This window comes from Prunus persica, chromosome G7 (assembly GCF_000346465.2).
Source record: "Prunus persica cultivar Lovell chromosome G7, Prunus_persica_NCBIv2, whole genome shotgun sequence".
NCBI classification, from domain to species: Eukaryota; Viridiplantae; Streptophyta; class Magnoliopsida; order Rosales; family Rosaceae; genus Prunus; species Prunus persica.
In genome coordinates, this window is record NC_034015.1 from 12396552 (window position 1) to 12418827 (window position 22276).

Sequence of the window (22276 nt, forward strand, 5' to 3'; positions counted from 1 at the left end):
TCATTACGGATGCTACAAAGAATAACCGGCCGAACCGATTGGTTGCTGCACCTATTCTATTCTTGGAATAGAACCGGCCGCACCCAACAAAAACCAGTTACGATTTCCTTCCAACGCTAGGGTTGGTTGTGCCCAGCATCTCTCTCCTGTACCGTCCACGCTCTCTCTCCTCTACCTCTCCGTCTTCTCATCTGTGTGTCTCTCTCCTCCCACCGTCCTATCTGTCCCTGTCTGTCTGTCTGTCTTTCTGTCTCTCTCTCTCTCTCTCTCTCCCCACGCTCGTCACGGTGCTGGTGGCTCTTGGGTCTTTCGTTGTCCGCGGCCTTCCACTAGAGAACTCGAAATTTGGCCTTCCACCAGAGAACACGATGCTTCTCTGAATTTCATAGTCGTTCTTCTCTGAATTTCTTGACCACCCATCTCCAATCCCCTTAAATGGAGGTAAACCCATCAATATTTTTTCATTTGAAATTTTATTAAAGTTTTGATTTTGTTTTCATGTAGGATTGAAATTTGATGTTTTTCAAGTACGTTGTTGCTTTGATTTCAGTGTTCAGATTTTTTTCTTCTTTTTCAACCGGGTTATGTAAGAATTTGCAAAATCTGAATGATGATATTTATGTACTTGACTTAAAATGTTATACTGTGTGAAGGAGTTTTAATATGAAATTGGTTCCGAGTTAGAAATAATGGTAATTGCCATAGGAAGTTTTTCTGCTGGTGGGCACAAAGCTAAAAGCTTGCTTTAATTTACCTACTAAACTACCACGTGGATGTGTTAGAGTTTGTTTAATTTGTGAAATATCTACAGGCAATTTGTAATGTTTTTCCACTCTTATGAAGTTACTTTGGTGCAAGACCTCCCAGAGCTGTTGTTAATCTCTGATACAGCTGTAAAAGATATAGTTTAGCTGTTTGAATTCTGCACCCTACATGAAACATTTGAAGGTTTCTGAAATATATATGAACCTTCACCTATCGGTTCAATTTCTTTGAGAAAAAAAAATCACTTTTCTATCAAAAAGAAAAAAAAAGGGAAGTAAGAAAATAAGTGATTTTGATTTGTGATGTTGATAATACAGTTTGTGAGCTTCTCCAATCTCAACGTTTAAGAGAATATAATTTATCATTTTAAGAAATGTTACTTTTTTAGATTTATCTCTTGAATGTGTTGTTTTCAACATATAGGAAAAAGAACTAGTGGAAGGCTAGAAAGGAGGTGGTTATAGTGGTAAGCTAGGAAATGATACCTGAAAAATTAACGGTGGATGTGGTTCCATATAGAGCTACACAGCGTAAGCCTTGAGAGATCGTGTCACCAGCTTCAGATAGTTGGTTAAGGTTCACTGAGCTGGGGTTTATAATTTTTGCTACTCATGAGAATTTGTTAGCTTAGAGCATATCCAAGGGAAGAGGCAAAAGAGTAGGCAAACCTCATTTGCCTTGCCACAACAGCATTTTCATGCGCCAAGGGAAGAGGCAAATGGGTAGGCAAAATATACCTACTCTCCCCCAACAAGGCAATATTGCCTACTCCAAAGTGAAGAGGTATATTGGGCCCCACTGCTTTTTATAATAAAATACCATCTCCACTCTCTCACCTATTTTCTATAAAATAAAATAAAAAATGTAAAGATAAAAATAAATAATATAATAATGGTTTGTAGACTTGCATTGCCTAGTCCCTTTGAGTGACCAACTTTTTTCATGAGGCAAATGGGTAGGCAACATGCCACCTAGGTTGTTATAGTACAATTTTGCCTATTTCATTTGCCTCTTCCCTTGGAGATGCTCTTAGCGTTCAGCTGTAAGTCTGTTAGTTAGGGGTGGGCACTGGAACCAAAGAACCGATAAACCTAGTCAAAATAAAATTTAAAAAAACTCTGTTGACTAAAAAAGTCAACTAATTCTGATTGGTTTCTGCACCAGTTCTATACTCTTGGAATAGAACTGGCCGCATTCCAATGGTAGGGTCTGTTTTTTCATTTTGAACATTTCTCTCAGCCTCTCTCTTTTGTACCTCTCCCTCTCCTCATCTGTCCACGTTCTCTCTTCTGTGCTTCTCCTTCTCATTTGTGTGTGTGTGTGTCTCTCTCTCCACGTAAGTCACAGTGCTGATCGCACTTGGATCTTTAGTTGTCAGCAGCCTTCCACTGGAGAACACGGTGCTGGTGTCTTAGTCATGGTTGTACTTCTTGTATATGGTTTATTTATTGTTTAGTTGATATGAAAATGGAGTAGATGGTTGTACTTCTTGTATATGGTTTATTTATTGTTTAGTTGATATGAAGATGGAGTAGAGAAAGGGTTCAGGAAAGTTTGGTTATTGAAACATGGTTTATTTTTTGTTTGGTTACTGAGAAAATAAAGGAAAAGTTTAGATTTAAATTCATTTTGTCGACTCAACTCTTCTTGAAGCTCAAAGAAACAAAAAATAATAATTGGACTCAGATTTTTTGTTCATAATCGAACTGAATCATATATATTTTTCGTTTTCGTTTTCAGTACTTATTTTACTTCTCATCAGTTTAGGACTGAGATTGGTCAACACTTTGAGAATGGATGCTTACTGTGTTTGGGGTTTAATTATGCTGCTTTTCATGAACCCGGTACTCTACTGGTCAATATTGATATTGTATTTTGTGTGTCAAAAGGTTCCAGATATGGAGGCAAAGAAGAGTGAAAGTCATATGATATCAGCTGCAGCATTTGTGGAAGGGGGAATACAAGAGGCTTGTGCTGAGGCCTGCAGCATATGCCTTGAGGAGTTTTGTGAAAGTGATCCTTCAGTGGTAACATATCAGAAGATACATTCCCCTTCTTTTTTTCCTGCTCATGCATGAGAATCTTACAGATTTTCTTAATGTGTTTATCTTATTATATAGATGTACCTTCAACTCCATTTTGTGCCTTGCCTTGCAGGTGACTACTTGCAAGCATGAGTTTCACCTCCACTGCATCCTTGAATGGTATTACCATACTAAATTTCAAAATATTTAATCATTCTTTATTTTTCTGTTAAGTAATTATATTTATAATAAAAATCAATTATCATTTTAATTTTATTGATTTATGGGTGCCACTGGCAATTGCGCCACTCTTTATTAAAGGGGTCCAGTGACTTAGCTGATAAATTTAAAGTAGGACTTCTTGAAGATATTATTTTGGATTTCATCTGCTTATGAGAGATCCACTTAATTTTTTTTTTTCCGTTCACTTTACATACTCTTTCTTGGTTTTATGAGAACATCCGTGTTTCAATCTTTTAGTTTTTCAGTACTCTATCTCTCCATCTCCCCAAACACGCATGTTGACACACTTTCTCCACATGCGTTTACAAGGAATCCTTAGTTCATCAATAACTTTTTAAATTTGGAGTAAATTATCTGCACAGTTCTGTTCACTTTATAATATTATTTGGGAAAAGGTACAATGCTCTTAAAATCTAAACAAGGTTATACATATACATATAGGTGCCAGAGAAGCTCTCAGTGCCCCATGTGTTGGCAGGCCATTAGCTTGAAGGATTCTTGCAGGTTCGTTTTGCTGTTATTTAATTTTACATGTGTTGTAATTATTTACCTGGAGTTAACTCTGATGCATATATTGGCAGTCAAGAGTTACTTGAGGCAGTTGAACGGGAGAGGAGCTTTAGGAATACATCAAGAAATGCAACTATATTTCATCATCCCACCCTTGGCGATTTTGAATTTCAGCATGTCTAATATCTATCTTTCATCTCCCTTTTTTTTTTTTTTTTTTTTCCCCTTTTCTGGGAATAGTTCTTGGGTTCTTTAAAACATTGCAAGGCCTTGATCAAATGTTGACTCTCCAAAAAAAAAGAAAAAAAGAAAAAAAGAAAAGGCATTGAAGAAATTAAAACTATTAATTTAAAGATTTTGCAATCATGTTATTTAATGTGTTTATGCAATGCAATGCAGTTACCTGGGGGTACTAACAATGCTGAACTTGAAGAGCGTATAATCCAGCACTTGGCAGCTGCTGCTTCCATGGGAAGGGCCCACCACAATGGTAGAAGGGAAGGCCAGAGGAGCCGGTCATCTGCTCGTGGTCATCCACACTTCTCGGTGTTTTCTACTCATCCTAGTGCATCTCCTCTTGGTCCTGTTTCTGCCCCAGGAGGGGACAGTGAACCTGCCGAAATAACTGTAGCAAGTCCGTCTACCCCACTTACATCAGATGGGGATGAATCATCACGAAGGAGTGCACATTTTCCTTCTGTTCAGACTGATGGAATTTCGCCCTCAGCATCTGGGTCTGTACGCATGCACAGAAATCGTCAAGGACTTTCCTCCAGTCACTGGTAGTAATCATTGTCTTATGTTGCATTTGTGTGATTGTGCAGAGGTATGCACTGGTGTGCTAGGTATTTTTATGACAATTAGTATCTTTTTGTAGGAACTCTACTAGTCAATCCTCTCCATTGAATCAGGACCGAGCAGGACCATCAGACCTTCAGTCCATTTCAGAGTCTCTGAAATCTAAGTTTAATTCCATGTCAATGAGGTATGATACATGATGTAACCACTCTTCTATTTTGGACATCATCTGACTAGCTTAATCGGTGTGCATCTGTGCGTACCTATAGATTTGCTCTTTTACCATTTTCAATTGCTGTAAAGGTACAAGGAGTCGTTTTCGAGGAGTACAAGAGGATGGAAGGAGAGGCTGTTCTCACGTAGCACTTCTATGTCAGAACTCAGTTCTGAAGTTCGTAGAGAGGTCAATGCTGGAATCGCCACTGTATCACGTATGATGGAACGCCTTGAGACCAAAGATATTGGTAGAGCCCCTGAGGCTTCTGTAGCAAATCATACGGCAGATGGTTCTGCTGCAGATCAGAGCAACAACCCAAACAGTTCAGAGATTCATGGAGAAAACCGTTTGAGTGACAACAATAGGCCTGGTACTACTTGTCCCGCAGGTTCTGCTTCAAATTGATCTGTTATTAATTGTTTCAGCAATGCATCTGTCGTCAGCATTTCATAATTTAAGGTGAGTAGTGATGTTGATTTCAATTTTTATTATTCTGGTATCAAAGTAAACCACTCCATCAACTTTTCATGGGACCTTAAATCGATGAAGTGGTATTTAGTGTTTGAAATTTCAAATCTTTTTGCTTTATGTACTTTTGCCACCTTTTCAGGTTGATCCACGTTAGCCATTTCACAGGACATGGCATGCTGAGGATGAGATGCTTTGCGCTTCAGGCCGGAGTTTTAAGTATTCGGGTATGTGAAATTATCGTGATTGTGGTCTGAATTCAAATAAAGAAGAGGTCTTGACAGAAGAGCTTCCATCTGGACAGACATTTATAAATGGGTATATTTATGTGAATATGTTTATATGTAACCTTTAACATGTCTGGATGCTCTTGTAATGGCATTGATTTATTATGGATATACTGAGGAAAAATGTTATGGAAGCCTTTCTGAGTATACTTCCCCGTGGATGTCAATTGGGCCCTGAAATTTCAGTTCACATTCGTACAGGACCAGCTATTTGCCATTGAACATTTAGGATAAACTTAACAAAAAATTATCTGAGATTTTTTGCACTCCCTCTCTAAATAAAACTAAAATCTACACAACCCTTTGGTAAGGTATGAAAATGATTTTTATGTTCTCTTGTTAAATTGTGAATCTGGCAACTACTCAACTTGATCAATGGGTTTAGATTTATCGTTTAGCAGCATAAGTCTGGTAAGAGACCATTTCTCTGAAGATGCATCTGTAAATTTCTCCGACCAACAAAAAAAAAAGTGTAAATTTCAGCATTAGATTTTTCTTACTCATGTCTCACATTAGTTCTAACCTCCCTGTCCTGGGCTTTAAGAAGCTGTGAGTGGTCTTGAGCTATACAACATATCCCAGATGATACACATCTCTCCTCTTAAGAGATTTAAATTTGAATTCTCAAATATGGAACAAAAGGGCTTTTTGGCGTTGCTTCAGTGTGTCCTAGTTTCCCTTTGGAAATGCCACATGTTTCTTTTTAGTGAAATATTTCATTTCATGAAGAGATAATAAGCACAACGGAGCTTTATACAAGTGATATTGAGGAGGGGAGGTTTAAACACAAGATCTTAGGGGCGTGAAGAAAATATCAAAACATGTTAAGCGCAGACGACATCTAAAAAGCTGAGACCAAGAATCAAGAGTAGTGATGTGGTTAGTCGTCCATACGAGTATGAGTGATTCTTGATCGATAATGCTTTGAGGTTGCTCATGTGCCCTCAAGCGACTGAACTAATTCCAATCTGGAATGGAAGCCATGAAATCTGTTGGTTTTTTTTTTTTTGGGAGGGGGGGGGTGGGTGGTTGTGTGTTACCGAAATGTGGTAAACTGATGCAATTTGACCCATTGGGCTAATTACTTAATTCACCAAAAACAACACAATAAAACAGTTTCAATGTCCCATTCCTACACCATACTCAGACAATGTCAAATGGAAATCACACACTCTGTTTCTTCTTCATTTTCTTATTAAAACGATTATTCGGACCAAGAAATTTCATTTTCATTCTTCATTTCTCAGTTTTCGTTATCATTAAAAAGGCACAATGGTCACTTTTTCACATGGAAATTTAGATGAAAACTTATTCCTAAAGTAAAGAGGAGGGATATAACCCTAATGACAACTCCACTGTCCCCTTCTTTTTGCTAAATCTTTAAGCCTCGTAAATATTTTTATTTTACTTTATCTCCTAAATACTAAATTAATTATATATAAAAAAAAACACACATCAAAAGTTGGTGTATCGTTTTCCAACTGTGTGTTGAACAATAATTGGTAAATATAAAGAGTGATGTTCTAGAAAAGCAGGAAAAAGTCGGGCATACATGCAATAATTAACCAAATAGTAAGCTTGTTCGATCACTTTAATGCTTCAAAAAGGTTGAAGGTTCTTTTCTAATTCCATTTGTCTTGTCTCTTCATAATTTGCAAAATTCAATCGTAGCTATTAATTTCGTATATCTAATCCGAAATTACTACAATTTACCGATTAATTTCTTCATCTTTCCTTCAATAAGAACTTTTGACAAAATAAAAGTTCTTATCACAGTTATTTTTATTTGCTGATCACGTGATCGATTATTAAAATAACATCATATACACTTGTCAAATATATGCAACATAATATTGTCCGAAGGCCATTTAACTTAACCACCTTTCACATTATTTTTATCAAAATAATAAAAATCTTTTTGTTTTTGTTTTTACTTTTTTACCAATGCAGTTTCTAAAGTTCACGAGAGATTATCACAACAAGTAGTTAAAAATTAAATTCCAACTAATTTGAGCACACCGAAAAATGAGAAACCCTAAATTGATACTATATGCTAATGTGTGCTGTGCTGTATTGGGTTTATGTGGACACTGGAATTTTTGGAGAGCTGAGGCTGACAAGCAATCTGCCAGTGGACAAAACGTCGCCGTCCGGGAATTTAATAAGGAGGGAAAGTGAGCTCACGCGTTGCATTCGCGCTTTAGGGGTGACGTAAGGGGGTTGGGGTTTTGTAGCTTAGCGTAGAACTGAGGGCATTGTATGTGATTTTGTTCTTTGTTCGTAGGAAAGGGGGAAAAAAAAAAAGAAGACACCGACAGCTTGCCATGAAGCCTTTTGAGCCTTTTGAGCCTTTTGAGCTAAAACAGCTGCCCCTTCGGCTTCACCTTTTGCACCAACTCACATGCACTTGGACTCCCAACTTATACGGTACGAACTCTTTCTAGATTAAACAAAGAAATACAAAATAAACTAATTCAGCACCACAATTAAAACAGTCTTTAATTACCCCTCAAACAACCCTTACCCAAAACATTAAAAATGAGAGCGACGAGAAATTATTGTATGATACCAGAATATGATCACATAACAAGAAATTATTGAATACAGTTTTGTGTGTAGAGAAAAACTTCATGATATAAGGAAAAACTTTATTTAATTAAGCAAATATGTGTAGGGTATACTTTTATTAGATTGTAGGTCAGGTACAATAACTGATATATAAACAATTAAATTGTAAATGACTTCATCGACCTCCGGACAATTTTTCAACACGAGGCTTCAATGCTGCTTAGTCACATACAACGATGATTAATCTTCTATCATATCATGTGGAGAAAAAAAGAAGAAGATATTTTTGTTCTTGTATTTAAATATTTTTTTTATATTTTTTCTCAAGGGTAAAATGATTACAAAATATTGTTTTATTTGAAAATGAGTAAGAAGAAAAGAAAAACCTAAAAATGAAAATTTGAAGTTGAATGCAATTATGCAATGCAACGTGATTAAAAGATATATGGAGAAACAAAAGAGTTTATTTCTTAAAGTTGCCACGCAAGCAAACAGGGCACAGCTACAATGCATCAACCGACACAGTGAAAACTAAAATCCCAAAGGAAAAAATAATAGCCCGCCAAATGGCTCCACTATTTTGACAACTACCCCACATCTTTCTTCCCCCAACAATTTCTATAAATAACATTAATTTCATCAAAAGACAACAAAAACAAAACAAAAAAAGAAAAAGAAGAAAAGAACATTTTCTGTAACATAATCAAAATGGCGCGGCTTCAGCTTCAGGCTCAGTTTCGAAGAAGAAGAAGAAGAAGAAGAAGTATCTGAAGCCAAGCCTAACCCTAAGCTTAAGCCTACTACTCTCTCTGTAAGCAGGTGGCAAGTAGAGAGAGAGAGAGAGAGGAAGTCGCCGTGTGGTCCCCATCTCCAGCCTGTCGCAAAATTAACTCGTCTCTCACTCACCTTTTTCTAAGCCTTTAATCCCACACAACTCTCTCCCAACCCTCTTCTTCTTCTTCTTGTGTCTCCGCATTCTTCCTCTCTGCATTTGCTTCCACCACCTCAAAACCCCACTTCGCCAGAAAACAAGTAAAAACGCAGCCCAAAGCTGAACTGAGCACCATGGATTCTCAGATCTATGGTCGCTCCATCTTCTTCCTCATCGTCTTCGCCATTGCTTCTCTCTCTACTTCCACGCTCGCCGCATTGCCCAACAACCCACAACCCAAATCTCACTCTCCAACAACATCATCTTCATCTACGAAAGCGGCGGCAGCCACAACGACAGCGCAGATCAACTCCAATTCCGTCCTCGTCGCGCTCCTCGACTCGCATTACACTGAGCTCGCTGAGCTCGTCGAGAAGGCCCTCCTACTCCAGACCCTCGAGGAGGCCGTGGGCAACCACAACATCACCATCTTCGCCCCGAAAAATGAGGCTCTCGAGCGCCAGCTGGACCCCGAATTCAAGCGCTTCCTGCTCGAACCCGGCAACCTCAAGTCCCTCCAAACCCTCCTCATGTTCCACATTATCCCCAACCGCATCGGCTCCACCCAGTGGCCTCATCCCGGGTCAGGTCGCCATCACCAGACCCTCTGCAGCAGCCACGAGCGCCTCCACCTGGCCACCCACAAAAACAACAGCCGCAAATCGGTCAATTCCGCCCAGATCATCCGACCCGACGACGTTACCCGACCCGACGGTGTCATCCACGGCATCGAGCGCCTCCTGATTCCGCGCTCCGTCGAGGACGACTTCAACCGGAGGCGGAATCTCCGCACCATATCCGCCATTCTACCCGAGGGAGCACCCGAGGTCGACCCGAGAACCCACCGCCTGAAAAAACCAGCAGCTCCGGTTCCAGCCGGGGCTCCGCCAGTTCTACCGGTTTACGACGCTCTAGCTCCCGGCCCGTCTCTAGCTCCGGCTCCGGCTCCTGGTCCCGGCGGGCCCCACCACCACTTCGACGGCGAGAGCCAGGTGAAGGACTTCATCCACACTCTGCTGCACTACGGCGGGTACAACGAGATGGCCGATATTCTGGTCAATTTGACTTCTCTAGCGACCGAGATGGGCCGATTAGTTTCGGAGGGCTACGTGTTGACGGTGCTTGCTCCGAACGACGAGGCCATGGCCAAGCTGACGACCGACCAGTTGAGCGAACCGGGGGCGCCGGAGCAGATTGTGTACTACCACATCATACCCGAGTATCAGACGGAGGAGAGCATGTACAACTCAGTGAGAAGATTCGGGAAGGTCCGGTACGATACGCTGAGGCTGCCGCATAAGGTGGTGGCGCAGGAGGCCGATGGGTCGGTGAAATTCGGCCAGGGCGATGTTTCGGCGTACTTGTTTGACCCCGATATTTATACGGACGGGAGGATTTCGGTGCAGGGGATTGATGGGGTTCTGTTTCCGTTTGAGGAGGAGGAGGTCAAGGCCGAGAAGAAAACGGCCCCTGTTGTTAAGGTTGCTGCTAAGCCCAGGAGAGGTATGTTCATTTATTTTTATTTTATTTAATTTTATTTATCTTTCTCTGCATTACTATTTTGTTCTTGTTTTGACTAATTGCTTGAATTTGATGTTTTTTTTTATTTCATGTGCTGACTAATTTTGAGTGATTAACTGTTGATTGATGTTCATGGTGGAGACCTGAGTGGGTTGAATTTTGAGTATCCGTTTACAAATTGGGCATTGTAAAAATGGTTCAATTATGTTATGCTAAATGCTACGAACCTTGCACTCGAGGTCATGTGTTCGGGGAAGTTTACCCCTTTTCAGTTATTTTCTTAACCCTCTGCCCTTTTCCCCTCCCTATATAGCAGCTAAGAACCCTAAGTTAGATCACACTCCCATCTTCCATTGTTGATATTCTGGTTTTCGAAGCTTTTACTGGACCTCCCATGATCCAGGAGAGTTTTTGGTGTTGTTTTTTTGGGTTAATTGATTGAATTGATGTTTGTTATCTGTTATGCTGATATTGATTGATTGAGTAATTAGGTTTGTAATGTCTGAAAACTCATGAATGCTGTTCTGAGATGCTAAAATTTGGACCGACAGGTAAATGGGTTACGAATGGGTTAATTAGGCTGGTGAAAATGCATTTATTTTTAGGTTAGATTAGGATTGAAGTTCATGGTGGAGTGGGTTAAGTTCACAAATGGGCTGGGATTGATTAGGGCATTAGAAAAATGGGAAATTTATGCCCACTGTCACAAATGATTAGGATGATGATGTGATCATTGATTGATTATTTGGGGTTTATATGAGTTGTCACTAAGTTGTAGGCATAGGCATATCCTAGAAAGAGAGCCAACTACCCTAAGTTTCTAGCGTTGAGAATTTTGAACAGTCGATTATCGTGAGACCTACATCAATCAGCGATTATTAGTCACCTATATATAATATAAATACGTACAGACAACAAGAAATACGGTATTTATAAGAGCTAGAAATGAGTCGTGACTGAAAATATTTACCCGTGCATTTGAGGTTATAAGTTCCACATAAGAGCATATTAATATTTTCCTAGGGTTGTATTTAGGAGGAGGGTTTGTATTTGGGAATGGTGTTAGGCTGCAAAGTGTCGGTGCAAAGCGAAATTGATGTCACGGATTTTGTTATCAGGAGAAAGTAAAGAGGGTCCCAGTGCCCCTCACAAACCATAGGTAGTGTGATTCCAAATCATATGAAAAATGTAATGGGTCTTAATCCATGTGACACCACTCTGAGATGCCAAGCAATCAAGCCTGGCTTTGCCCAGCTGTGATCTATATGTTATTATGACCCACCAAAAATTTGATGCCACCAAACACAGCCTGTCCCTAATTAATTCCATGCTCCTAATTTAAAAGTCAGCTGGCCTCCTCACTAGCTGACCTTCATTATTCTTTTCTTTTTTGTTTAAAAAATAAATAAATTGTTTTTTATATTATTTTTTATTGAAATTTTATGCTTGCCCAAGTTGTTCCTTTTTTTATATTATTTTATGTGCATGTGATGTATAGACATATGGCTTGTTCTGCAGTTGACCAATTGCTTTTTCTCATTCACCTAATTGTGCTTAGCAGGAAAGTTGATGGAAGTAGCGTGTAGAATGCTTGGAGCTTTTGGACATGATTCTCACTTCTCTACTTGTCAATGAAGAAAATGCTCTCTCTCTCTCTCTCCCCCCCCCCCCCCCCCCCAAAATGAAACCCAAAAAAAAAAAAGGAAAAAAAAAAGAGGAAAAAAAATTATTTTCACTGTAAACAGTTATTGATAATGGTAAATACAGTTCCCTTCTCTACGTTCATTGTAATTTGTTTCAAACACGTTTGTTTTTTGGGTAAACAGAGTTTTGTTTAAATCATATATATGCAGTGTTAGGATCACGAGTCTCTGCATTTATATCATAATGAATGAATGAATGAATGTATAAACAGAGGGAGCCTTTGGTTTGCAGGATTTCTTTTGATTCAACAAAAAGAATCTTCCACCCTCTTGATTTGTTATCAAAACTGTAATTAGCACTACATATTCATTTTTTTAATAATTATTTTTTTTATGCTTTGGTTGCCCTTTCTTCTGTGACATTGCTTGTGAATCAAATTTCAACATGATGTTTGCTTGGGGTGTAACCAAGCAAAATTCTCGTGCCCTTTTGGGATCGCCACGTGTCACCGTGCGAATCGATCTAAAACTAGGCTGAGTAGAAAATAGGCATGAAAGGCATGCAAAAAGAATTTGACTTGTAATAATTTGAACTTGTGTTATAAGGAAAGCAACAACCTAGCTGTTTAGGTTATGTTATGTTGTTTGTTCTGCTTTCTTTTTGGGATATGAAGGACTTTCAGAGCAATTAATGAACAAGACATGATAATAATGAAAGTATTATTGTGCAATTAAGTAACCAAGCAAGTGATAATTGAGGTGCTGAAATGGATTAATCACTGAGATATGATAATGACATAGGAGCAAACCTAGAGCATTAGTAGAAAAAACTGCCCTCTGCATTCATCCTGGTTCCTAATTTGGTATTCTTCCACAATCATGTCATGAGATTTTTTTTCCAATCTAACTCCTTTGAGTGGAATTCTTACTCAACCCTTACCATAGATACATACCATTCAAACTGTGGTTGAAGTTGTGGCTTTTGTGCTATATGAACGAAAAATTATTAGGTGTATTTGATATAATGTGGCATGATAATATGATATCGAATTTGCTAAAATTATTATATATACACAACAATTTCTCAATCTTGCTCTAAGTTTTGACTCTAACGACATGGGTTTGGAGGTTGAACTTTTTGATCAAGGAAAGATGAAGATTAGAATTCCCGACCTCTTCTAATGTGGAAGAGAAATGCTATTAAACAAAGAACTAGTTAATATTAGATCGAACTTTACTCAATCCAAATATTTTCTGAACGTGAAATTATTATGCACTTCGAAATTAGCTTCCGATAAGCAAAAATAAACAAATAGAGCTTCTGTTATATGAATGTAGACCTCAACTTGCTTTGGCATTAATTCAGAAATATAAAATAGTTGAGATTGAGTTGGTAGTTGCAGGAGGATTCAATATAGACACAACAAGTTGGTTGGTGGTCTTTCATGCTATGATTAAGTTGGTATTCATTTGTCACTCTGCAATAAAATTAGAAAGAAAAAACAACAGATTGTGGTCAATTATTGGTTGTTGTTTAATTAAATAAAAAGAAAACCCTTCTTCCTGCATGCTCATATATTAATTATAATCATAACAATCTTCTTTTTGTTTCTTCTAATCAAGCTTAAGGGACATAAAAACTGATTATGAAAAAAAAATGATTATAAAAAAGGAATAATTAGCCACCCTCACAGAGCCTTAAGTGTAGCAAGATCCTTTGGAAGTGGAGTGATCACTGATTAGAACCCACGTGGAACATGTATTTTTGCCTTTTATTTTTAAAAAATAAAGCAAAGTTTTATATACCATTCAACTCGTGCCCACGAAGAAAGAAACCCAAAAAAAAATAATAATAATAATTGAAAAGGTGGAAGCTTAAAGTCTACCTAAATAAAGATAAAGAAACCCAAAATTTTACTAGTGTTAAGTTATTTTCAGTGTAATAAAAATGGGCTTTGCACCCATAAATTCAACCTTTTAAGCATCATTGATCGGTGACAGCTACCAACTGATATTGTTTAAGACTATGGGCTAGTAGGACCCTTTCAAAGCTAGGTGCCATTTTTGTTTTCTTTCTTTGGGGAATTAATTAAGAGACCATATTTTCATTGAAATGGAAATCTTTTTGTTGTCGTTCTTTTTCATGCTATATATTTGATGAAGAATATTTTCGGTACTTTTTCTCTCTTTGCCTTATTATTCTTATTCTTTATGTGTAATGTTGTATGATAATTGAGATCGTTCATTTTGAGATCATTATTTACAAATTATGTATAAAAATAAATATTTTCTATACTCTCTCTCTCTCCAGTATTCTTTCTTATTTTCATGCGTAATGCTATATGATAATTGAGATCGTTCATTTCGACATCATCATTTTCGACATCATCATTCTCTCTCTCTCTCTCTCTCTCTCTCTCTCTCTCTCTCTATATATATATATATATATATATATTATTTTTTCTTATTTTCATGCATAATGCTGTATGATAATTGAGATCGTTCATTTCGAGATCATTATTTACAAATTATGTGTAAAAATGAATATTTTCTATACTTTCTCTCTCTCTCTCTCTCTCTCTCTCTCTATATATATATATATTATTCTTTCTTATTTTTATGAGTAATGCTGTATGATAATTGAGATAGTTCTTTTTGACAACATCATTTATAAATTTATGTGTAAAAGATCAACTAAAGCATCGTTTAGCTATTCGATTAAAAATGTTATGATTCAATATCTACCAAAATACAGAGTCCATTTACCTATTTGAAGAGTTAGATAACTAAACAATTTTTGAATTAAGTTAATTTTTTTGCAAAAATAATTCTTAAAGGGATTTAGAAGATAGACGGTTCTTATTATCAAACTACGCAAAATTATAAGAACGAAAAATAAAATAAAAAAAAAGAAGTATAAAGAAGAAAGTTCCTCATGCATACTTAATTACTAATTAATAAAGCAGTCAAAGCTAGGAGAAGATGGACTGGGGCTAAAATTATGTGCTAGGTAAGTAGGACCCTTTGGCAACAGTGAAAGCTGGAGATGGCCCTGGCTGAAAGCTTAAAAGTTGAAACGTCAAAGGCTTTGGTTATAATGCAACATAAAACAGACTAACATAGCTTTTAGTGCAACGTGTGTGTTAAAACTTGAAAAGGGACAAAGAATTTATAAAGGGTTAAGGGTTGATGTTACAGATTGAGACCTTATTGGAAGCTTAAGCTTTATTCGTTTTAAAAAAAAACAAAAAAAAATTCTCATGGGCTTCATAATGTTTATGCTTGCCGTGGTGATGCATCAAATTCAAGTGTTTGTGCTTGAAATTATGAAGACCCAATTACCACTCTTAAAAATCGGACGATGTGTAAAGTTCAGCACTGTAATGTAGAAAAATTGAACTTTATTAAACATGTGAGATGCGACCATAGCTTTATTTTTTTCCACACGAAAATGTGTATTTCACTAGTTTTGACCTCAAACGTGTGTTCCTGTGGTCAAAGAAGAAGAAAACATGTACACTATCTGAGATAAGTTTCAATTACAAGCCCTGTTTTCATGGGGCAGGTTTTGGACAAAACTTACATTTCTGTCACAAACCAGGCACCATGCATTCTCACTGGCACTTAAATTCCCAGATCTTTATCTTCTTTTTTTTTTTTTTTTTGGTCAGAATAAAATTCCCAAGATCTTTTCTCAAAACTTGACAAGCTGTGCCAGCAGTGGGAACGAGGAATCTTCTTTTATCCAGGTCTGCTTTGTTTGGGGTCAAAGCAACGCTTATTCCTTAACCACTGGTTTAGCATATATAAGTATCAAGAATCGTGAAGAAAATATTCTAATTGGCAACTACATGGAACATGTTGTGGGAAAAACCCTAATGTAAAATGTGGCAATTTAGAGTTTTTATTACTGAAAAAATCATAAGATGTACATTTAATTTGTAAAGGAATCTGATAGTTTTAAACATTTTGGGTCAATTAGATTTGTCAAATCCTGTTGGTTACAATGACGCAAGAACGCTAGATAAAGCGGAGGCAATGGTATCTATTAATTTCATTAATAATCCTAAAATCTACTTGACTCTCATATTCGCTAAGAATTGGCCTTCCAAGTGCTATTTTAAAAAAGCAACATTTGACTTCACGGTTATTCTGATAGAGAGGGCTAATGATGTAACGATTCGTAACTTTATGATTGTTTTCTTCAAATTTTAAAATACATGGACTAGACTATCATTGACAAGCTACAATGGCTAGCGCAATGTGTAATTGGCCCAAAGATTTTAAGTCCCATTGGATTTCAACTCTGCTTTGGACGTAGGTTTTCATTGTCTTATTGTGGTTAGACTCTCGTATGAAAAATTGTTTTAGAATGCCGAACCTTGTAACATGAGCTTGTAGACTATTAAAATGATTGCTTTGTGGCGGAGTTTAAACTAGGCGGGTAAAATTGGTCTAGTGAAATCACAATTATGTAGCGTGTGAGTTTGCATTCGTCATGCCCTATCCCCATCGGGTTAGCAAGGGCACACCTGATACACCGAAAAAGAGAAGAAAACTAAAAACTAGCCCATGGGGCTAATACAAATGGACCTAGGCCGAGCAACCCCTACTAAGTCTTGTTGTTGCACAAAGATTTCTTGGTACAAGGTGGGCCAAGTTGAAAGATACTTTTGCGATAACTATTTGGCATGTGATTGATGTGTTTAACGGCATCGGCAGCCCTTAATTTCCTTTCAGATTGGCCAATTTAGTTGTGTTTCTTTAACAATGGTATGAAAAAGTTAAGAAATAATTAAATTCTTCATTTCTTCCAAACAAGATAATTCAAATAAAAAACTCATCAACTATGTAGGGAGAAATGGCAATCATCAACTATATATGAAAGACTCATAATCCATAGATTGCTGAAGACAGCATAATGTCTTCAAACTTCCACAGTAATTTGATGATTGAAAAAAAAAAATCACATATAAACTACATTATATATGACTTTAAGGAGCATCCCATGATCTCTATATTCACAACAATATGAAACTTAAAACTTTCCAGACTATTAACAGAATGCATCACAAATATGTCATTAAGCTCCAATGCTAACTTCATGAGGCATGATATCGGGAGTAGGTGCACTGAGGACTGGTTCTTCGATCTCAGCAACATTCACTTCAGACTCTATCTTCTCTTTGCACTCAGAAAGAAGCCCAGATTGATCCTGACCTTCTTCTGTTTCTGTGGTGCATGTTTTCTGGTATTTTCTTTCTTCTCCAATAGCCTTTGGTGGGGACTTAACAGATTTTGCTTCATCTTTGGTAGCAACATTTTCCTGAGAATGAAGCCTGCTGTGGGACTTCCTAATAGGCTTCTTTGAGTCTATGACATCTTTTTCGCTTCTAGTCTTTAATGCTTTCTTTGAGTTATTCAGTTCTTGATTCAGACGAGGGCTAAGACACGCCCCACCACCTTCGGAAGAGTTGTTCAATGAAGAAATGGAGCTCTTGTTCCTTCCAAGCTTGGGAGATTTTGCACGAGTAGTTGGTATCTAAATTGATTGGTAGAGAAGAGTCAAACACAATGTTGCTATACAAAAGCAAGCAAAGTGAAGCAGAGGTGCAAGAGGAGAGTAGCAATGGAAAATTGAAAAAAAAAATGATGATGAAAAATGAATTCAGCTTGTGAAAAGATCTGGAAATAGTAGGATTTTTCGCGTCAGATATACTCTAACAGTTACCTTCTTTAGTTCAACTTTTGGAAGAGGCTCTTTGTAGAAACTTGGCATGGGTGCTGCCTTGAATGTTAGGCTCTTCCTTAGTTTCTTGATCTCTGCTTCTTGGCTTTCCTGTAAGCATATAGAAAACAGAGTGAATAAGCTGAAATGGAACATATATGAAACAGGAAAATAGAAATAAACAAATTAATATAGAACGGCAAAGGTATAATATAATAAGTGCTGTAAATTAGTCCCACACCTTCGATTTTGCCTGTGAGTTATTTTTTTCTGCTTCCTTAGCCTGTATCTTCTCTTCTAGTTTGTCAAAGAACTAATAAACAATAAATAAGTTTGATTAGTGTTGCACATTGAAAATAAAACTGCAACATATAACATTAGTTGGCCCACATCCTAAAGCTTAAGCTTCTGGGAATAGAACCAGCAAACTTTATCATGGTATTTGAGCAGGAGATCCTGTGTGAATCCCTGCAATCCCATCCTCCCAATAAGTTGAATTCCACATGTTGGTCTCCAATGGTGGAGAGAGACCCACTTGTGAGGAGATGTTTTAGAATACAAAACAATTTCTGTCTCACATCCTAAAAGTTTCAAGGAATAGTGGTAAATCAATCAACTTTATCAAAAACTATCAACCAGATATTAAAGGTATGTGTTAGCAACCTCCTTCCGTTTCTCCGCACGTTCATCCAACCTGAAGGCAAAAGAACCACTGCTCCGCCGTCCACTTGGCGTAGTACTTCTGATAAAATACAGTATACACGGAAGTGTGAGTAAATGGAAGTGTGAATAAAACAGAATGGATAACTCAGATACTGGCAGTAAATAGATGAGCAACAATAAGAATAATGTTCTAGGATATAAGACATACGAAGCAATGGAATGAGCATCATCATCCTCTTTGATTGGCAGAGTTGTTTTTACAGGATTTAAACTTTGATCAACTGCTCTGCAATTACATAAAACATCATAAAATGAATGATTCAGCAGTTGTCGCGGATGCATTTTTTTTTTTCTCATATACAAATCATGCAGAAGAAAAATGGAACAGTAAAATCGACCTATTTATTTGAACGAAAAATAAGAGAGGTTAAGTATACTCCTGTACTGAATAGAGGTTGTAACCTACCGGATCACATTAGATGGGCTATTAGCAGATGTATTCACAGAACCAGGCTTCCCAGACTGACACAATTAAGAATGGAGATTAGCTACATTAAGGAAGATATTAAGAAGGGTAAAATGTAGATGCAACATATCGAAAAAGCCTTACTGAAGAGCATCTAATGCTAGGTATTGCTGCTAAAGAAGTCCTCTTAAGGGAAGCTCCACCAGTTGTGTTCTCTTCCTTTGAATACACTCCTGTGGATGCACGCCTATTTGGATTCAAGCGAGAAACTGAAAAATGGGCCTCAGCTTTGGTTGCATTTCCTCGAGCATGTTTGGCTACTGCTTTCACTGGGTTCGCATCAATGCTCTTCTTCATAGGATCTCCACGAGATCCTCTTGATGGGAAAGAAAGGCTCTGAGAAAGTATTGCCCTCTGGTTACGAGGAATCTGAGTTATGCCTTTCAAGTTAGGTTTATCCTTGGCCAGTTTGCTCTTTGAAAAACCATTGTTCGGAGCATGAGGATCCTGAACATAAAAAACAAGTAGGAGAAAAAAGGTGCATTTAGTACATGTCCGTGTCATGCAAATTCATAAGAGAAATAGCACAAAAGACAAAGAACTCTGGCATGCATGCAGTACCTTCATGGTTTTCGAATTTTTACCAGGCGGAACAGTTGCAGAGGCTTCAACTGCAACTCCAGAAGAGTTGATGCCTTCATCTTTTGTTCCAGGTTCAGATATTCCATTCGCGGCATGAACTTCTACATTACTATCATTCTTACCATCCTTGTTCAAATCCGGTACTGGCATGTCCACATGTTTTTCCTCAATAGCAATACTCTCATGCTCGGAAGTAATCCCATTTGCAGACTCCATTTGGAAAATACTAAAGAACAGAAATACAAAATTTAGCAAAGTTGGGCAGTATCTCCACGATGCAAAAGAGCATAACACTTGGCTTACTCCACAAATCACGAAACTAATATTGACAGCGAATTATGAACCTTTTCGGAAAAAAAATGAGGAAACCAAAAAAACAAAAAACAAGAAACTTTATATTTTATGCCATTTCGATTGACATCAATCATGCAACTTCAGTAAATACCAGCAAGACATAATGAGGGGCAGGAAATAACAATACATAAAACATACAGAAAACCCACATGAGCAGGCATGCAACAGCCAGAAATGTAATAAGATGTCTATCATGTTCAACTACTGATCGTATCCTCAAAAGGGTAAGGGTCTATTCTGCTATTTCCCTATGCACCAAATAACAAGATGAGGAGCCCCCATCCAAAAGAAAACGTAAAAACACAATCTGTGGCATGACTACCCAACCATGAAAAATTTCATTCTGAAATTATCCCAATATAGCCTCCAAGAAAGAGTTCCCATAATTTCAGTCATGAAATTTCTAAATCATAATGCATATCGTTCTAGGCCCACAATGCATAACTCTCAACATGACAACAGTTCTGCAAAATTCGTCGAATAACCGAGCATCTACAAGCAGTAGAAGATAACCCTTTTATCAGGCTCACAGCCTTGCACAACAAAAGTTATGTGGCTCCAAATTACTTCAAAAGAAGAAGGAAACCTGACCAATTATACCAAATTGTATAACAAGTCAACTGCAGTCAATATTGTTTTCTCAATCTCAAGTATCAATAGAGAACACACTGCCAGGCTCATGGCTTTAAGTTCTTGTGCACTCACATTTTCCAAGTAAACCCAATTTTCTTGAGATCATCAATACACGCAAAGTTCTCAAAACAGACCCAGAAAAGGATCAGCAACATTATCAAAGAAAGAGCAGATACCCAATACAATAAGCAACACAGAGGTTAAAGAATTCAAATTTCCAAGGTAAAAGACATTATAGATCAAAGAGATATATAACTTACAGAGATTAGCAGGCAGTTTCCAAACTTGGGTTTTTGAATTTGGGCTGTAGTGATTTAAATAAGCACTCAAAGACTGATTGATACTGAGACCAAAGGGGCAATGCAAACAAAATTTCAAGATGGAATTATGATAGAGAGGGAATGAAGAAGAGAAGATAGGAACAGAGCAGAGAGTATAGGAATATATTGATAGTGGTTTAGATTAGAAGCACTTGGTGATAGTTGAGCATGAAAGCTATAGAGAGTTGGTGACACGCTCTAGTTTGGTTTCGATAATTCGGGGAGAGAGAGAGAGGGGGAGAGAGAGAGAAAGGGGTATGTCAATGAAGTGGATAGGGATAGGTAATAGTGAGGAAATGACTAAACTGCCACTATGGAAGTTACTAGCAGTTTTGAATTCTGAATGATGATGGAGGGAAACGGAGTTACTTATTTATAGTCTCACTTTGTTTATCATGTGAAGTAGGAAGCTGTCGGAATTTCTCTTGTTAAGGTAAGAAAAAGGACAATAGGATTTTCTCTCCTCTATAATGAGATTATGGCAAACAGGTTCATGGATTTTGCTCAAATCTGAGTAATTTGATTTTTTTTTTTTTTGGTGGGGGGTACCATTTATGCAGCTCTGAGGCTTGGAGGGAAAATTATTCTCGAATATCGTTCTAATGAGGACAAGTTTTTCAACTGTTGAATTGGTTATTAGCAATAAGATAATTTACATCGAATTTCTTGTAATATGGTTAACTGTGTTTGGGGATAATCTATTTTTGTATTGTCGGTTGAATGGTTACCAATATACAAAATTGAAATTATCTGCAAATGCGGTTAACCATATTATAGAAAAGTTTACATATACATATAAGCGAGAAGACACTTGTGTGTTTCTTACACAAGTTCAAGTATAAGATGTTATGAATTATGTTGTAAATGATTTCTGAAATTTTTTTGGAGGGATATTGTCAACTTTGATTTTGATTTTTAAAAAAAAAACTTATATGTCAATTCATTATGTCTCAACTGCGAGTTCTAAAACTACCTAGCAATTTAGTGTTATTTCTTTTTTTAATTTTAGAAGAAGTCCCAAATTAGAATCCCTCTCACCCGCTAACAAAAAAAAAAAAATTACAGTTCTGAAACCTAGGGTTTACTTAAAGAAAATACAAAATAATAAATATGAAGATTTTTTAAAATGTAATTCCATTCATTTTTTTTTCTTCAAACAATTCCTTTTCATTTTGTGTTTCACTCAAAAAGGGGCATTGGAACTTTAGAAACAAATATTGTTTTAACAATGGTGGAGGCTTCTACTGCCCTTCACATTTGCTTTGAGGTATGGAGCTCTCATCTTGTCTTAAAAGGAAAAATAAAAAGGAGTTGAAATTGAATAAAACTCACCTATATTGAAGCTAGTTTTCTAAGTCTCAGCAAATTTGGGTCATTCTGTACTTTGGAGTACAAGGGTTGTTGTTGGTTTCCTGCAGGAAGATTTTAACTCAAATTATTCTCATCTTCCTTAACATACGTACAAGTACAATTTTCTTAATTATAAATGATTTAA

At 37.2% G+C, this 22276-nt stretch overlaps 3 protein-coding genes across 4 annotated transcripts; 2 read left to right on the forward strand and 1 right to left on the reverse strand.

The window, feature by feature from the left end:
- Nucleotides 1-5461, forward strand: LOC18771742 (E3 ubiquitin-protein ligase RHF2A). Of its 2 annotated transcripts, none has more exons than XM_007202079.2 (9): nt 1-441; nt 2655-2792; nt 2923-2969; nt 3474-3536; nt 3614-3719; nt 3942-4324; nt 4420-4527; nt 4644-5016; nt 5168-5461. In XM_007202079.2, the coding sequence occupies exons 1-8, from the start codon at nt 436-438 to the stop codon at nt 4960-4962; spliced, it is 1170 nt and encodes a 389-aa protein (XP_007202141.1). In that variant the 5' UTR covers nt 1-435; the 3' UTR covers nt 4963-5016; nt 5168-5461. The 2 variants fall into 2 exon arrangements, with proteins under 2 accessions (XP_007202141.1, XP_020424215.1); XM_020568626.1 differs by lacking the exon at nt 1-441 and adding an exon at nt 2091-2185.
- LOC18769221 (fasciclin-like arabinogalactan protein 17) lies at nt 8358-12369 on the forward strand. Its single transcript, XM_020568168.1, has 2 exons — nt 8358-10314; nt 11894-12369. The coding sequence occupies exons 1-2, from the start codon at nt 8946-8948 to the stop codon at nt 11965-11967; spliced, it is 1443 nt and encodes a 480-aa protein (XP_020423757.1). The 5' UTR covers nt 8358-8945; the 3' UTR covers nt 11968-12369.
- Nucleotides 16828-21102, reverse strand: LOC18771368 (protein WVD2-like 4). The gene is made up of 9 exons (XM_007202489.2): nt 20722-21102; nt 19454-19700; nt 18977-19339; nt 18833-18888; nt 18575-18652; nt 18367-18445; nt 17945-18016; nt 17707-17814; nt 16828-17517 (listed from the first exon to the last, which is right to left on the reverse strand). Exons 2-9 carry the CDS (start codon nt 19688-19690, stop codon nt 17059-17061), a joined length of 1452 nt encoding a protein of 483 aa, XP_007202551.2. The 5' UTR covers nt 19691-19700; nt 20722-21102; the 3' UTR covers nt 16828-17058.

What these genes read in the sequence shown, in the direction of transcription:
- LOC18771742 (XM_007202079.2), top strand. An exon ending in CTCCACTGCATCCTTGAATG is followed by an intron (nt 2,970 to 3,473) that starts GTATTACCATAC and finishes ATATACATATAG; the next exon opens with GTGCCAGAGAAGCTCTCAGT. An exon ending in TTTAATTCCATGTCAATGAG is followed by an intron (nt 4,528 to 4,643) that starts GTATGATACATG and finishes ATTGCTGTAAAG; the next exon opens with GTACAAGGAGTCGTTTTCGA.
- LOC18769221 (XM_020568168.1), top strand. Translation starts at nt 8,946, where the DNA reads ATGGATTCTCAGATCTATGGTCGCTCCATCTTCTTCCTCATCGTCTTC. An exon ending in TGCTGCTAAGCCCAGGAGAG is followed by an intron (nt 10,315 to 11,893) that starts GTATGTTCATTT and finishes TGTGCTTAGCAG; the next exon opens with GAAAGTTGATGGAAGTAGCG.
- LOC18771368 (XM_007202489.2), bottom strand. Translation starts at nt 19,690, where the DNA reads ATGGAGTCTGCAAATGGGATTACTTCCGAGCATGAGAGTATTGCTATT. An exon ending in GTGCGGAGAAACGGAAGGAG is followed by an intron (nt 18,017 to 18,366) that starts GTTGCTAACACA and finishes ATTGTTTATTAG; the next exon opens with TTCTTTGACAAACTAGAAGA. An exon ending in CAAAAGTTGAACTAAAGAAG is followed by an intron (nt 17,518 to 17,706) that starts GTAACTGTTAGA and finishes CAATCAATTTAG; the next exon opens with ATACCAACTACTCGTGCAAA.